The 14,928-nt window shown below is 40.5% G+C and overlaps 1 protein-coding gene across 7 annotated transcripts in view; it reads left to right on the top strand.

Annotated features, from left to right (window-relative positions):
* LOC132824521 (golgin subfamily B member 1-like) overlaps window positions 1-14,309 on the top strand; it is a 263,280-nt gene extending 248,971 nt beyond the window's left edge. For all 7 annotated transcript variants that reach the window (XM_060839154.1, XM_060839156.1, XM_060839155.1 and 4 more), the window contains 3 exons: window positions 4,391-4,525; window positions 5,263-5,377; window positions 13,455-14,309. In XM_060839154.1, coding sequence (XP_060695137.1) covers window positions 4,391-4,525; window positions 5,263-5,377; window positions 13,455-13,613 — 409 coding nt within the window. In that variant the 3' untranslated portion in view covers window positions 13,614-14,309. The remainder of the gene's footprint in view (window positions 1-4,390; window positions 4,526-5,262; window positions 5,378-13,454) is intronic.
* Window positions 14,310-14,928: the final 619 nt, after the last annotated feature.

The following is a 14,928-nucleotide window of genomic DNA, read 5'->3' as shown; positions in this document are numbered from 1 at the left end:
GTGCCCCCTCATGCTCACCATCACCATACTTGGAAAAAGGCTTTTCCTGTTCACCCTATCTAACCCTCTGATTATATTATTATTATCTATTAAGTCACGTCTCAACCTTCTCTCTAATGAAAACAGCCTCAAGTCCCTCAGCCTTTCCACGTAAGACCTTCCCTCCGTACCAGGCAACATCCTGGTAAATCTCCTCTGCACCCTTTCCAAAGCTACCACATCCTTCTTATAATGCGGTGACCAGAACTGTACACAATACTCCAAGTGCGGCCGCACCAGAGTTTTAGACCATAAGACACAGGAGTGGAAGTAAGGCCATTCGGCCCATCGAGTCCACTCCACCATTCAATCATGGCTGATGGACATTTCAACTCCACTTACCAGCGTTCTCCCCGTAGCCCTTAATTCCTCGAGGCAACAAGAATCTATCAATCTCGGCCTTGAAGACATTTAGCGTCCCGGCCTCGAAGACATTTAGCGTCCCGGCCTCCACTGCACTCCGTGGCAATGAATTCCACAGGCCCACCACCCTCTGGCTGAAGAAATGTCTCCGCATTTCTGTTCTGAATTGACCCCCTCTAATTCTAAGGTTGTGTCCACGGGTCCTAGTCTCCTCGCCTAATGGAAACAATTTCCTAGTGTCCACCCTTTCCAAGCCATGTATTATCTTGTACGTCTCTATTAAGTCTCCCCTTAATCTTCTAAACTCCAATGAATATAATCCCAGGATCCTCAGCCGTTCCTCATATGTTAGACCTGCTAGTTGGTGTTCATGGATGCGGATCGTTGGCTGTCTTCCTGTTTGTCCTATGTAGTGTTTTGTGCAGTCCTTGCATGGGATTTTGTACACTATAGTTTCCTGTTTCTGCCTCCATCCCTTTTTGAATATTGGCATTTAACTATTTTTCAAACAAAAGGAGCCTTCCATGAATCTGATGAATTATGGAAAATTTAAATCAATGCATCAACTATTTCACTAACTGCTACTTTTAAGACCCTAGGATGAAATCCATCAGGACTTGGGGACTTGTCAACTCAAAGCTCGAAAAATTAACTTAGAATGACTTCCCTGTTAATTGTAATTTTCTTAACTCCCTTTCAGTTCCAGAATTACAACTGTTTCCAAGATGTTACTTATATTCTCTCGAGAAAAGACCATCGAAAGATGGTCTTTCATCTATCGTCTCTTTATCCACCATTACTAATTCTCCAGATTGACTTTCTACAGGGCTAGCACTTAACATTTCTTTTTCAAATATCTGAAGAAATTTTTCTTTTTCATTTATATTTGATTTCTCTTCGCTGATACTGCCAGACCTGCTGAACTTTTCCAGCTATTACTGTTTTTGTTTCCGATTTGCGGCATCCGTAGTTCTTTTGGTTTTTATTGGTGAGATTGCATCTGGAGCATTGCATATAAATTTGGTCCCCTTAGTTGAGCAAGGATGTAATCAAATTGGAGGCAGTTCAGGGAAGGTTCACTAGATTAACTTGGGGTAAAAGGACTGTTTTATGATGAGACATTGAGCAGAAATTAGACCTGTATTTGCTAGATTTTAAAAGGATGAGATGAGATGCAGATGTAACTGAGGTATGAGATAAAGGAAATTGATATCGTAACCGTAGAGTGAATGTTTCTCCTTGTGGAGCAACCTAAAGTGCGAGATCATGGTTTTAGGCTAGCAAGTGGCAGCTCTAACTGAGATGAGGAAGAATGACCTCTCAAGAGTGTGGTGGTGGACATTAGGACACTGAATAAGTTTGAGGAGGTAGTCAGATTTTTATAATTAGTGACTAGTTATTAATTTAGTTAGTAAATGTGTTAAAGGGTTGTGGAGAACAGGTAAGAAGAGGTGAGGCCAGGATGAAGTCAGCCATGGATGTATTAAATGGCAGAGTAGGCTCCAGGGGCTGAATTGCTTACTCCTGCTCCTAGTTCTTACATTCTAGATTTTATTTTTCACTCCTGTGGGCCCCGTAGCATTTATTGCCCATCCATAAGAGTCAACCGCAGTGATGAGAGTCTGGAATTGCATTTCTGCCAGATCAGGTAAGGATAGGAAGTCCCATCCCAAAGAAACATAAGCTTTTTTTCTGACAATCAATAACCATTTCATGGTCTTCATAAACCTATTAATTCCAGATTTTTATTGAATTCACATTCTACCATCTACCAATGTTAGGATGTGAGCCAGGTTTCCAGAACATTCCAGTCTTTGAATTAAGTGTCTAGCAGTAATGTCTAGCTATTGCCTCCCCTCAATTTACTGAAGTTTTAACTTGTAATTCTATCTCAGTCTCTTCCCCTCTGAACTATTTGTCAGAACTGCCTTCCCCTGCCAATCTAGTTCAAAGCTATCCCAACAGCATTGGCTAACTTTCTCACAAAATCCCAATCCTGTTCAGCTGTAACCCTGTCCAACTTACCAAGCTCGTACATCCCCCAGAAATGATTCCAATACTTCACAAGAATACTGCACCATCTCTCCAGTCTGCATTCATCTGCTCTATCCTTCTATTCTTATTCAATACAAAATTGGCATGGTGGTAGAAGACAGAGGATAGTGGTAGAGGGTTGCTGATCAGACTGGAGGTCTGTGACCAATGGTGTGCTGCAAGGATCAGTGCTGGGACGATAATTGGCGCTAAAATCATTGATTTGGATGCGAATATAGTAGGTTAGTAAATTTGTGGATGACCTCAGAATTGGTGGTGTAGTGGATAGTGAAGGTTATGTAAGAATGCAAAGAGATCTTGATCAGGTGAACCAGTGCGCCGAGAAGTGACTGATGGAGTTTAATTTAGGCAAATGTGATGTCTTGTATTTTGGTAAGACAAACCACGGCAGAACTTACACAGTTAATGGTAGGGCCCTGAGGAATGTTCTTGAAGAGTGGGTCCTAGAGGTGCAGGTTCATAGTTGCTAGAAAATTATGTTGCATGTAAATAGGATGGTGAAGAAGGCGTTTGGCACATTTGCCTTCATTGATCAGAGCATTGAGTGTAGGAATTGGGACATCATATTGCAGCTATACAAGACATTGGTGAGGCCGCTTTTGGAATTTTATGTACAATTCTGGTCATCCTGTTATTGAAAGGACATTATTAAACTGGAAAGAGTGCAAAAGAGATTTGCAAGGATGTTGCCAGGACTGGAGAGTTTGAGTTTCAAGAAGATGCTGGATAGTCTGGGACTTTTTTCCTTGGAGCATCAGAGACTAAAGTATGACCTTATAGAGGTTCATAAAATCATAAGGGGCGTAGACGAAGTTAATAGCCAAGGTCATTTTCCAAGTGTAGGGGAGTCCAAACCTAGCGGATATAGGTTTAAGGTGAGAGGGGAAAGATTTAAAAGGTTCCTAAGGGGCAAATGTTTCACATTTGCACGTATGGAATGAGCTGGCAGAGGAAGTGGTGAAGGCAGGTACAATTACAACATCTATAAGATATTTGGATAGGTACATGAATACATGAATAGGAATGGTTTAGAAGGATATAGACCAAATGCAGGCAAGTGTGAGTTTAGTTTGAGAAACATGGTCGACGTGGACAAGTGGACTGAAAGGTCTGTTGCTCTACTATATGACTTTATACTCAGTACTGCGCCAAGTGTAATCCAGGGATTACTACCTTGGAAGTCTGACTTTGCAATTTCCTATGTAAGTCCCTAAAGTCGGCTTACAGGAACTCATTTCACTTCCTTCCTGTGTCATTGGTCCCAACATGGACCATGAACCCTGGCTGTTCACCTTGCTCTTCAGAATACTCTGCAACTGTTCCATGACATTCTTGACCCTGGCACTTAGGAGGCAAGATACCATACTGGAGAGCTGTCAATGGCCTTAAGGGTGCCTGTCTACTCCCCTCATTAATGAATCTTCACCCCACTGTTGCCCTTTCTGTCATCTTCATCTTTTCCCCATTCTTTATCTCCGCCGAACTGGACAGGCAGATCATACACACTGCTGCAGTCATGGCTGTGACTGGCCTCCACAGTGGATCCATAACTTACACTGTTTTCTAAGATCAAAATTGGTCTGAAAGCAAAATGCAGTCAGGGAATCCCTCAGTACCTAGCTGATCCTCCTCCTTTTGTCAGGCTGTCTGTGGGATCTTGCTATTTGCAGTAAACTTGGTTCGAAAATACACCATTAGCTGTAAAGTACACCAGGGCTTAGCAATGGTGTTAAAGGCACCATATACATAAATAAAATAAAAGCAAAATAGTGTTTGCAGGAAATCTAAAGCAAGCAAAAAACACTGGATAATCTCAGATGGTTTGGAGAAACATTTAATATTTCAAGTCTAGTATGACTCTTCAGTTTCTGTTTAATACAGATCTTTTGTCTGTTGCTCATTGGTCAGAATTGTTTTGTTGCTCATGATCTAGGCTTGCAGAATCGGATCGACGTAATGATTCAGCTCACCAGGAGTTGTCCCAGTTAGCAGAAATGTTAGCACAAGAAGAGCTCCGAAGAAGTGCTGCAGAGGAAGCATTGATAGCAGCTGAAGAAATGCTAAAGGGGTCAGTGTCAAAACTGAACATCTTTTTGAATTTTCCTGGATCGTCACATTGCTACATTGTCTTTATTATTCATTGGTCAATTGGATGAGCATGTATGTATGCTCATAACTGCATGAACATGCCAAGTGATATATCAGATCATACACTATCCATTTCAACTGATCACAATTACATATTTCAGTATTTGAGTTTTCCTCCAGTGGAGGGTGATGTTTGAGTTGATAGAATTAAAGAATCAAATTGCATTGAAACACTCCATTCTTCTATCAAGCCAGTGGCTCTGATTTAAGGAGGGTTTTGAGTGAGTTCTTTTTCCTGCTATACCTGCCATAGCCCAGAAAATTCTTCGTTTTTAAGTAGAATTACAATTCCCAATTGAATGTCACTCTTGCTTCTGCTCCACTATCCTTTCAGGCTGTGTAATCAGTCATGATTCGCTGAATAAAATGTTTCTCCTCATTCCTTTCTTGACTGTTTTTTTTAACCAATTAATAAACATCTGTAGCCTATGGTTAGTGAGCCTCTCACCACTGCAAGCATTTTCTCTCTTCCCAAGCTATTTCAATCCTTCAAAAACTTCCACTTCTATAGAAACCTCTGTTCCTTACGCATTTTGATCCTAAGTTAGAACAGAGAAACTCTGGGGAGTTTTGTTTTTTTCCTAAGTCTTTAGGATCATTGGAGATTCTGTAGATATCGCATTGAGCTATTTTTCTTTCACATTCTTTTCTTTTTAGTCTTGACATTCCTGCTGTCAGACAACCACCTAGAGAGTACACCATACAACTGGAATCTGATGAGGAACGTGAAGCTTTAATCATAGATCCCAGCGAACACGTTGTGGTCCGGAAGGTGTGTAACATTTTTTTTTCATGCTAATTTTTATCCAGTTTATTAAAAATACCTTCTTCCCCTTGCTACTCTTCTCTTCCCTAGCTCCCCTCCACCACCAGTTATACTGTGCCATACTTGTTATCACTAAGATGTGTTTTGTTATGAAGCAATCACAAATCTTCGTATAGATTAGGAGAATAAAATTGGCAAATGTATCCTTGAGGAAAGATTTATTGTGTTTTTGGAATAAGTTTCCCGGAACAATATGTTGTGGATTCATCTAGGGATGAGACTATTCTGGATAAGGTCATTTGGAATGAGGCCGGCTTAATAAATGATCTCAGAATAAAAGGTTCCCTAAATAACAGTGATCATAACACGGTAGAATTTAGTATTCTGTTTGAGTGAGAAACTTAGGTCAGAAAAACCTGTGCCAAATTTAAACTAGGAACTTATATACAGATGAGGTCTGAGTTGTGTGAGGTGTACTGAGAAAGGACTTCAACACAAAAGGTCCTGTTGAAAGATGTTTGAGCAATTCATATCTGACAGCAAAGATATGCCCCAGTGAGCAGGATGAAATTTAGGGTGGGGTTACATTAAGCATAACTAAATGTAGAACATGGAAATAGGAGTCTGATGAACCATTCAGCCTTTTGAGCATATTGTATCATTCATTATGACCATGGCTGATCATTCAACTCAATAGCCAGTTCCTGCTTTCTCTCCCATATTCTTTTATCCCTCTTAGCCCCAAGTGTTTTGTCTCACTCCTTGATATTAGACAATATATTGGCTTTGAATGCTTTCTTTGGCAATAAATTCCACACGTTCTGTGAGAAAACTGAATGAAATCCGTTTCTCCTCATCTCAATCCTAAATGGTTTATCCCTAATCCTTGGAACATGGCCTGTGGTTCTGGACTCCCGTACCATCAGGAACATCCTACGTTTACTCTATCTAGTCCTGTTAAAATGTTTGAGGATTCAGTGAGATTTCCCCCCTCCCCCATTTTTCTGAACTCCAGTGAATGTAATCCAACTGATTACAACTGTCATGACGTTGTTCAAGTATCCTATGTTAATTATCTTGCTATCTACTAATACTAATCAAGATAGGCAACTGATTCAGTTTCTTGTGTGGATACGCGTCTGCACAATAGAATATTAACTTATGTTCTTGTGATCAGGTTTCTTGTCTTCAGTGACCAGGTTTTATTAGCTAAACCTCTTTGCTAATAATCATCGACTCATGCAGGAAAATGAGGCTATTCCATCTCTAATGCCTATACCAACTGATTCAGCCTTTCCTCATGCATCAGTCCTGCCATCCCAGTAAACATCTGATAAGTTGACTATAGGAAGAATGTTCTTCCTCAGGTAACGACACCAAAACTGCACACAATTTTCCAGGGGTAGTCTCACTAGTGCCCTGCACAATTGCAGCAAGACATACCTGTGCCTGAACTTCTATATTCTTGCTGTGAAGGCCAATGTATCATTTACCTTCTTTTCTGCCTGCTGCAGCTACATGCTTGCTTTCAGCGATTATTGTTTGAAGACATCAGGATTTGTTGCATCTCCCCTTTCCCAATTTATCACCATTTAGATCATTGTTGTTTCCCTACCTCTCGACCAGTTTCAACTCCCACCTGCTCCGGAGGTTTGTAATAACACCTCTGAACAGATTGATTAGAAAATTAAGTTAAACAATAAGACATAGGAACAGAAATTAGACCCTTATGCCCATCAAGTCTGCTCTGCTATTCAATCATGGCTGATAAGTTTCTCAACCCCATTCTCCCACTTTCTCCCATAACCCTTGATACTCAAGAACCTATCTATCTGTGGCAATGAATTCCATAGATTCACCACTTTGTGCATGAAGAAATTTCTCCTGATCTCCATTCTAAAAGGTCTTCCCTTTACTCTAAGGTTATGCCCTCAGGTCCTAGTTTTGTTTACCAATGGAAATATCTTTTCAACATCTACTCTGTCTGGGCCATTCAGAATTCAGTGTGTTTCAATTAGATAGCTCCATATCCTTCTAAACTCCATTGAGTATAAACCCAGAGTCCTCAACGTTTCTCATATATTAAAAATAGTTAATTAACTAAGTTAATTAAAAATAAATCCATCTTCCTCATTTTGCTGCCAAAGTGGATAACCTTACATATATCCGCACCTGTGATGCATTTGTGTATTCATTCAGCTTCTACAAATCACAGTGAAGCATCTCTGCATCGTCCTCACAGCTCATGCTCCCACCTTTGTGTCATCTGCTTATTTGGGGGTATTGCACATAGTTGCCTCATCTAAATCATCAATATGTACTGTATTGTGAATAATACTGGATCCAAGCACTGATCCCTGCAGTACCAAACTCGTCACTGCCTGTCATTCGGAAAAGAGTCCTGTTTATTCTCTCTAATTATTTCTGTTTGTCGACCAGTTTTCCATTCGTTGCAATACACTGCCCCCAATCCATATGCTTTAACTTTACGCACTAATCGATTCTATGGACTTTCAGAAGGTTCTGGATGTAAGTTTGCTCACTGAGCCAGAAGGTTCATTTTCAGAAGTTTCGTCACCATACTAGGTAACATCAGTGAGCCTCCAGTGAAGCACTGGTGGCATGGCCTGCTTTCTGCTTTTGTTTAGGTTTCCTTGGGTTGGTGATGTCCTTTTCTGTTCTTTTTCTCAGACAGTGGTAAATGGGGTCCAAGTAGATTGTTAGTTGATAGAGATCCGTTTAGAATGCCATGCTTCAAGGTATTCTCGTGCATGTCTCTGTTTAGCCTGTCCTAGAATGGATGTCTTGTCCCAATCAAAGTGGTGTCCTTCCTCATCTGTATGTAAGGGTACTAGTGAAAGTGGGCCATGTCTTTTTGTGGCTAGTTGATGTTCATGTATCCTGGTAGCTAGTTTTTTGCCTGTTGTCCAATGTAGTGTTTGTTACAGTTCTTGCAAGGTTTTATGTTACATGTTAAGCGAAACAATTTATTTAAACACTATAAAATACAGACAAAAGAGGGAAGAATATAACTTACCTATTTGAAAACTTAACCAAATAATGGTATGGTACCTATAACAAATTAACTGTTGCAATATAGTAACATCCCATACATACACCTCTTGGCAAAAAGCCAAATTCAGACACAGATTCTTACAGTCCAATCCAGGAAGAATAAACATCAAGAGAAAATTCAGACAGTGTAGCAGCCAAGAGACATTCACTGAAGGTTCCAACTGTTTTGAGACCCCCAAATGCGCTTCTGATTTCTGGGAAAAAAAAATCCTGATCTCTGAGAGTTGGCGACACCCATTCAGGCTGTAAGCAAAAAACCCAAGGTTTCATAAGTTGTTTACTGCAGTGGTTCTGATAGACTGGTCCACACCTCTGCTTCAAAAAAGAGCCAGGACAAAATAATCTTTTAAAGTGACAATATCATCACAATAGGAAAGGGAAAATAAAATGTTGGCTTTTATGACCATACTTCTGTAAGCTTTAAGTTACTTACAGGTCAGGGTAAGAGTAGTCCTCAGATGAAAATATTAAAATGGTGGATAGCTAGCTGCGACAACATTAGGTAGGGACAAGGGAATGTAAATTTGGGCTGGCTGTTTGAAGGATAGTCCATATCTGTCATGAGGAAATCTTTTAAAGACCAGTTGTTTAGAGTTCAGGACCAGCAAATTCCTGTGCAAGTAAAGGACAAGGATAGCAAGATTCAGGAGTCTTGGATGACAACAGAAATTGAGCTTAGTCAGAAAAAAAAAGGCAGCACAGTTAGGAGACCGAAGATAGGCAAAGCCGTTGAGGAATATAAGGAAAGTAGGAAAGAACCTTAACAAGATGTTTGGAGGGTCAGAAGGACCCATGAAATGATCTTGGCAAACAGGAGTAAGGAAAATTGCATAACTTTTTAGACGTATTTAAGAAACAAGAAGGTAGCTAGGGAATGGGTAAGTACCCTCCAGGATGAAGGAGAAATTTATATGTGGAGCCAATGGATGTAGTTGAGGTCCTTAATGAATACTTTGAATCGGTATTCATAAAGGAGAAGGCGATGGTGGATGTTGAGTCAAGAGAGGGGTATGTTGATATTCTAGTGCATGTTGATATATTAAAAAAGGGAGATGTGCTGACAGTCTCAGCATTAAGGTAGACAAGAGCCAATGCTCTTTTGATGGGTTTAAACTATTTCAGCAGGGGCTGGGAACCTAAATTGTCGTTCCAGTGTCCAGGCGGTTGAGTTGAATGAGGTTAGAGATAAGGTCTCAAAGTGGCAAGAGTGTGCCGGCAAGCAGGAATGTGGTTTGAAGTGTGTCTACTTCAACGCCAGGAGCATCTGGAATAAAGTAAGTGAACTGGCAGCATGGGTTAGTACCTGGGACTTCGATGTTGTGGCCATTTCGGAGTCATGGATAGAGCAGAGACAGGAATGGTTGTTGCAGGATCCGGATTTAATGTTTCAGTAAGAACAGAGAAGATGGTGAAAGAGTGGGAGGTGTGGCATTAATAGTCAAGGACAGTATTACGGTGGAAGAAATTACATTTGAGGACTCATCTACTGAGGTAGTATTGGCTGAGGTTAGAAACCGGAAAGGAGAGGTCACCCTGTTGGGAGATTTCTATAGGCTTCTAAATAGCTCCAGAGATGTAGAGGAAAGGGTAGCAAAGATGATTCTGAATAGGAGCGAGAGTAACAGGGTAATTGTGATGGGGACTTTAGTATTTCCAGTCAGTGTTTGGAAAGTTATAGTTCATGTACTTTAGATTGAGGTTCACTTGGAGGAGGTTTTAGCAATTCTGGAAAGTGTGAAAATAAATAAGTCCCCTGGGCTGAATGGGATTTAACCTGGGATTCTCTGTGAAGAATCTCTGTTGTTTGTAATATATATATATATAAAATTGATTTGGAGAAAAATGTAGGTGGCCTAATTAATAAGTATTTCAATTGACAAAAAAATGTTAGGGTAGCTGCGGTTAGGTAGTAGGATTGCCAGAGGATGCAGCAGGCTGTAGATAGACTGGAGACATGGGCAGAGAAATGCCAAGTGGACTTTAATCTGGACAATTTCGGGGTGTTGCATTTTAGAAGGTTTAAAGTTTACGGTAAATGGCAGAACTCTTAGAAGCTCGGAGAAAGTGAGGACTGCAGATGCTGGAGATCAGAGCTGAAAAATGTGTTGCTGGAACTCTTAGAAGCATCAACATACAGAGGGATCCAGGCATATAGGTCCACAATTTCCTGAAAGTGGCAATACAATGGATAAGGTGGTCACGAAGGCATATGGCATGCTTGCCTTCATCGATCAGGGTATAGTATGTGAAATTTGCTAAGTCATGATACAGCTGTATAGAACTTTAGGCCATGTGTGGAATGTTATGTACAGTTCTGGTCACTACAGTGTAAGGAGGATGTGGAGGCTTTGGGGAGACTACAGAAATGGTTTACCAGAATCTTGCCTGTTTTGGAGGGTATTTGTCCTGTGGAGAAATTGTGCAAGCTCAGCTTGTTTTCACTTGAAAATTGGAGACTGAGGGGCAACCTGTTAGAAGTGTACAAAATTATGAGCGACAAGGATAGAATGGATAGCTGGAGTCTTTCTCCCAGTGTATACCTGTGGGCAAATCACCACAAGTTACCTTCAATTCAATACTCAAAGTTTGGGAGAAGATTTGTAGCTCGGGTGCTCATTGTTGTGGTTCTGTTCGCCGAGCTGGGAATTTGTGTTGCAGACGTTTCGTCCCCTGTCTAGGTGACATCCTCAGTGCTTGGGAGCCTACTGTGAAGCGCTTCTGTGATCTTTCCTCCGGCATTTGTAGTGGTTTGAATCTGTCGCTTCCGGTTGTCAGTTCCAGCTGTCCGTTGCAGTGGCCGGTATATTGGGTCCAGGTCGATGTGCTTATTGATTGAATCTGTTCAAAAGTAATTTATTTGTTTCTTGTTAAATTTGGCCTTAACTGTCTGACCAAAGAGACAGCTTTCCTGTAGTTAACTCCTTAAATGTTTCTGCAAGGTGATCAGTTATCTTTGTGGCATAAGGCAGGTGTAAAAGCAGTTTGGTCTATTTAGCTTCCACTCCCAGACGTGGCTAATTGCTTTCAATTCCTGTGTGCGTTATCATTGTCCTTTAATAGTCACTCCAGGCAGAGTTATTGCTGAGTGTAGTAGTTTATCATTTGTTGATTCATTCGGTCCATGAACAGCTATTGAAGTTTTGAAGTCTACGGTATCAAAATAAAAATGTCAATTACTAGGAGACATAAGTTTGTAATAAAAGTTTAAAGGAGATATGAGACGTAAGTTTTTTTTATACAAAGTGGTAAGTGTGGAATGTGCTGCCAGGGGAGCACCCGGAGGAAATTCATGTAGACACAATATGTCTATGAAGGATCTTGACAGATACATGAATAGGTAGGGAATAGAAAGATGCGGACTGCAAAGAGGCAAAAGGTTTTTAGTTTTGAAAGGCATTATATATTGGAGCAGACTTGGTAAGCCAAAGGTCATATTCCTGAAATTTATTAAATAAAAAAATTTTTAACAATTAGAATTCCTACAGTCCACATATCTCACCCAGACCCATTACCCTAAATTTCCCCTGACTAATGCATCTAACCTATACACCCCTGAACACTATGGACAGTTTAGCATGGCCACTTCACCTAACCTGCATATGCTTGGACCATGGGAGGAAACTAGAGCACCCGGAGGAAACCTATGCAGACACGGGGAGAATGTGCAAACTCCACACTGACAGTCGCCCGAGGCTGGAATTGAACTCCAGTCCTTGGCTCTGTGAGGCAGCAGTGCTAACCACTGAGCCACCATGCAGCCCCGGTTGTTCTTTGTTATATTTAAAAAAGAATGGAATCGTGCTGAAAATATACGAGGCATGAATCAGACTGTGGCTGGAATATTTTGAACAGTTTTGGTCTCCTTATCTGTGGAAAGATATACTGGCGTTAGAGATAGTTCAAAGAAGGTTCACTCGGTTATTCTGGGTATGGAGGGATTTTTCTATGAGGAGAGTTTGAACAGGTTGGGCTTGTATTCATTGAGTAGAGATGAAGAAAAGACAGTAAGGGAATCAGTAAAGGAATTAGGATTATGGGGATGAGGTAGGAAAGTAGAGTTGAGGATTCTAAGATCAGCTATGATCTCATTGAATGTTGGAGCAAACCCATGGGCCCAATGGCCTATTTGTGCTCCTATGTAGACTATAAGCCCATTAAAGTTGCTCTGCCACTTGATCATGGCTGATATGTTTCCCAACACCCCCTCCCTTCCGCTCCAGTCTCTTGACTTCTGTAATCTTGATTCCCTTACTAATCAAGAACCTATCTATTTCTGCCGTAAATTCACTCAATGACTTAATAGCTTTCTGTGGCAATGAATTCAACAGATTCTCCATCCTCTGAAGAAATTCCTACTCATCTCTGCTTTAAAGCTTTGACCGTTCACTCTGAGGTTACGCCCTCTGGTCCAGTCTCTCCTGCTCATGGAAATATCTTCTCCAAACCCATTGCATCTGAGTTTCTCAGTATTCTGTAAGTATCAAAAGATATACCCCCTCAACCTACTAAACTCCATCATGTACAGACCCAGAATCCTCAACTGCTCTTTGTATAGCAAGCCCTTCACCTCCAGGATAACTTTTGTAAATGTCTGAATCCTGCCCCAGGCTAGAACATCTTTCCTTAGAAACGGAGCCCAAAACTGTTCATAATATTCCACATATAAATGCACGATGTCATGACGTTGTTCAAGTATCCTATGTTAATTATCTTGCTATCTACTAATACTAATCAAGATAGGCAACTGATTCAGTTTCTTGTGTGGATACGCATCTGCACAATAGAATATTAACTTACGTTCTTGTGATCAGGTTTCTTGTCTTCAGTGACCAGGTTTTATTAGCTAAACCTCTTTGCTAATAATCATCGACTCATGCAGGAAAATGAGGCTATTCCATCTCTAATGCCTATACCAACTCTTAAGAAGAATTATGCAGTTGGTGCCTTGCCACACCCTTTTCCTATAGCTTATGATTTTTTTCCTTTTTCTTTAATTTCTTTCACACAGGTAAAGAGGGGAGCGCTATCCTTCAAACGGTGGCTGCGTGGCCGAAGTTTGTACTGCTCTAAGATAATGAGCTCAAGGGCCAAATCACGCTACTTAGTCTTTGTGTATTTTGTGACACTACATATTCTTGTTTTCATGTGCCTGACGGGACTTTTATAGATGCATTGGCCAGAAGAAAAGATTTTGTGAAATGGTTGATGTGAAGCAGTGGGATGATGGTGCAGTTGTGATTTAATCTAATCTGTCCATTGGGAAACAGAATATGGAGTGAAGGCTTGTTTTCCTGCCTTGCCATATGTTACTCTCTGTTGAAGTCCATGGAAGACAGGATGCAAAAACAATGCTCCATTTGATCACGCAGTTTTCCAAATTTTAGGTAAGATAAAAAATTACAGCTGTGTAAATTCTTTTCATATTATAATATTGTATGAAGTGTATTGTTAAGATGTCTTTCTTTGAGGTGAGATTGTGAACTGGGTTTTGAATTTTAATTGTTTGCTTGCCATTAAATTCAAAAGTTACTCTGCAAATATGTAATGGTGGTGTAGAAATGTAAAATTGTGTATATTTTCTGGTGTGTAAAACAATATTATTTCATTCTGCTACTCAAGATGGACATCTGGTAAAGATTGAAAGACTATTTTTATGCTTGAAAATGTATTGTAAATTGGCATGGTACAGGTAGTTTGAGAAACACTGAGGTCATTTGATTATTTAAATACAATGTTGCTTTCATCTCGATTATGACAAACTGTTTGTAACTTGGGTGCAATGTAGAAACAAAGGTTTTGAAAGTATTATACCAGTTCATTTCTGGTTTTAAGAAGTTCTTATTAAAAGATAAAATGCATCGCATACTTGTTGAGTGTTTCATTGCATGAATACTTGTATTTTGCATCCATTCATGGGATGGGTGCATCTTTGGACAGGAGGGACTTGTTGCGGTTGGAGGGGTGGGGTTAGAGGGCGGAGGTGCGGGACGTGGATGATCTGTGTTGGAGGGCATCTTCAACTACATGGGAGGCATATGACATGTATAGGCAGCAGGAATCAAGTGAATTCCTTGTGTGTAGAGGGTGTCAGAGTACACAAGAGAAATCAGGAGGGTGAAAAGGGGACACAAGGTGTCTTTGGCAGGTATGGTAAAGGAAAATCCAAAGAGATTCCACAAGTATATGAAGGGCCAATGTGCAACTAGGGAAAGAATACAGCCTCTTAAAAACTAACAAGATTGTCAATGTGCAGAACCACAAGAGTTGATGAGATCCTAAATGAATTTTTTTTGTCAGTATTTACTGATGGGAAAGGCATAGGTGCCAGGGGCTAGGGAACTTGGGGAAGTAAATAGTATTGTCTTGAACAAAGTCCACATTACAGAAGAGGAGGTGCTGAAAGGTAGATAAATCACTGAGACCTGATGAAGTCTGTTGGTAAGGTAAGGGTTGGTAAGGTTAAGGTTTTTTTTTCATTTCTT

The sequence above is a fragment of the Hemiscyllium ocellatum genome, chromosome 18 (assembly GCF_020745735.1).
Source record: "Hemiscyllium ocellatum isolate sHemOce1 chromosome 18, sHemOce1.pat.X.cur, whole genome shotgun sequence".
In the NCBI taxonomy this organism is placed as follows: domain Eukaryota; kingdom Metazoa; phylum Chordata; class Chondrichthyes; order Orectolobiformes; family Hemiscylliidae; genus Hemiscyllium; species Hemiscyllium ocellatum.
Note: the sequence above shows the minus strand (reverse complement) of the source record. Positions and strands in the feature narration are given on the sequence as shown.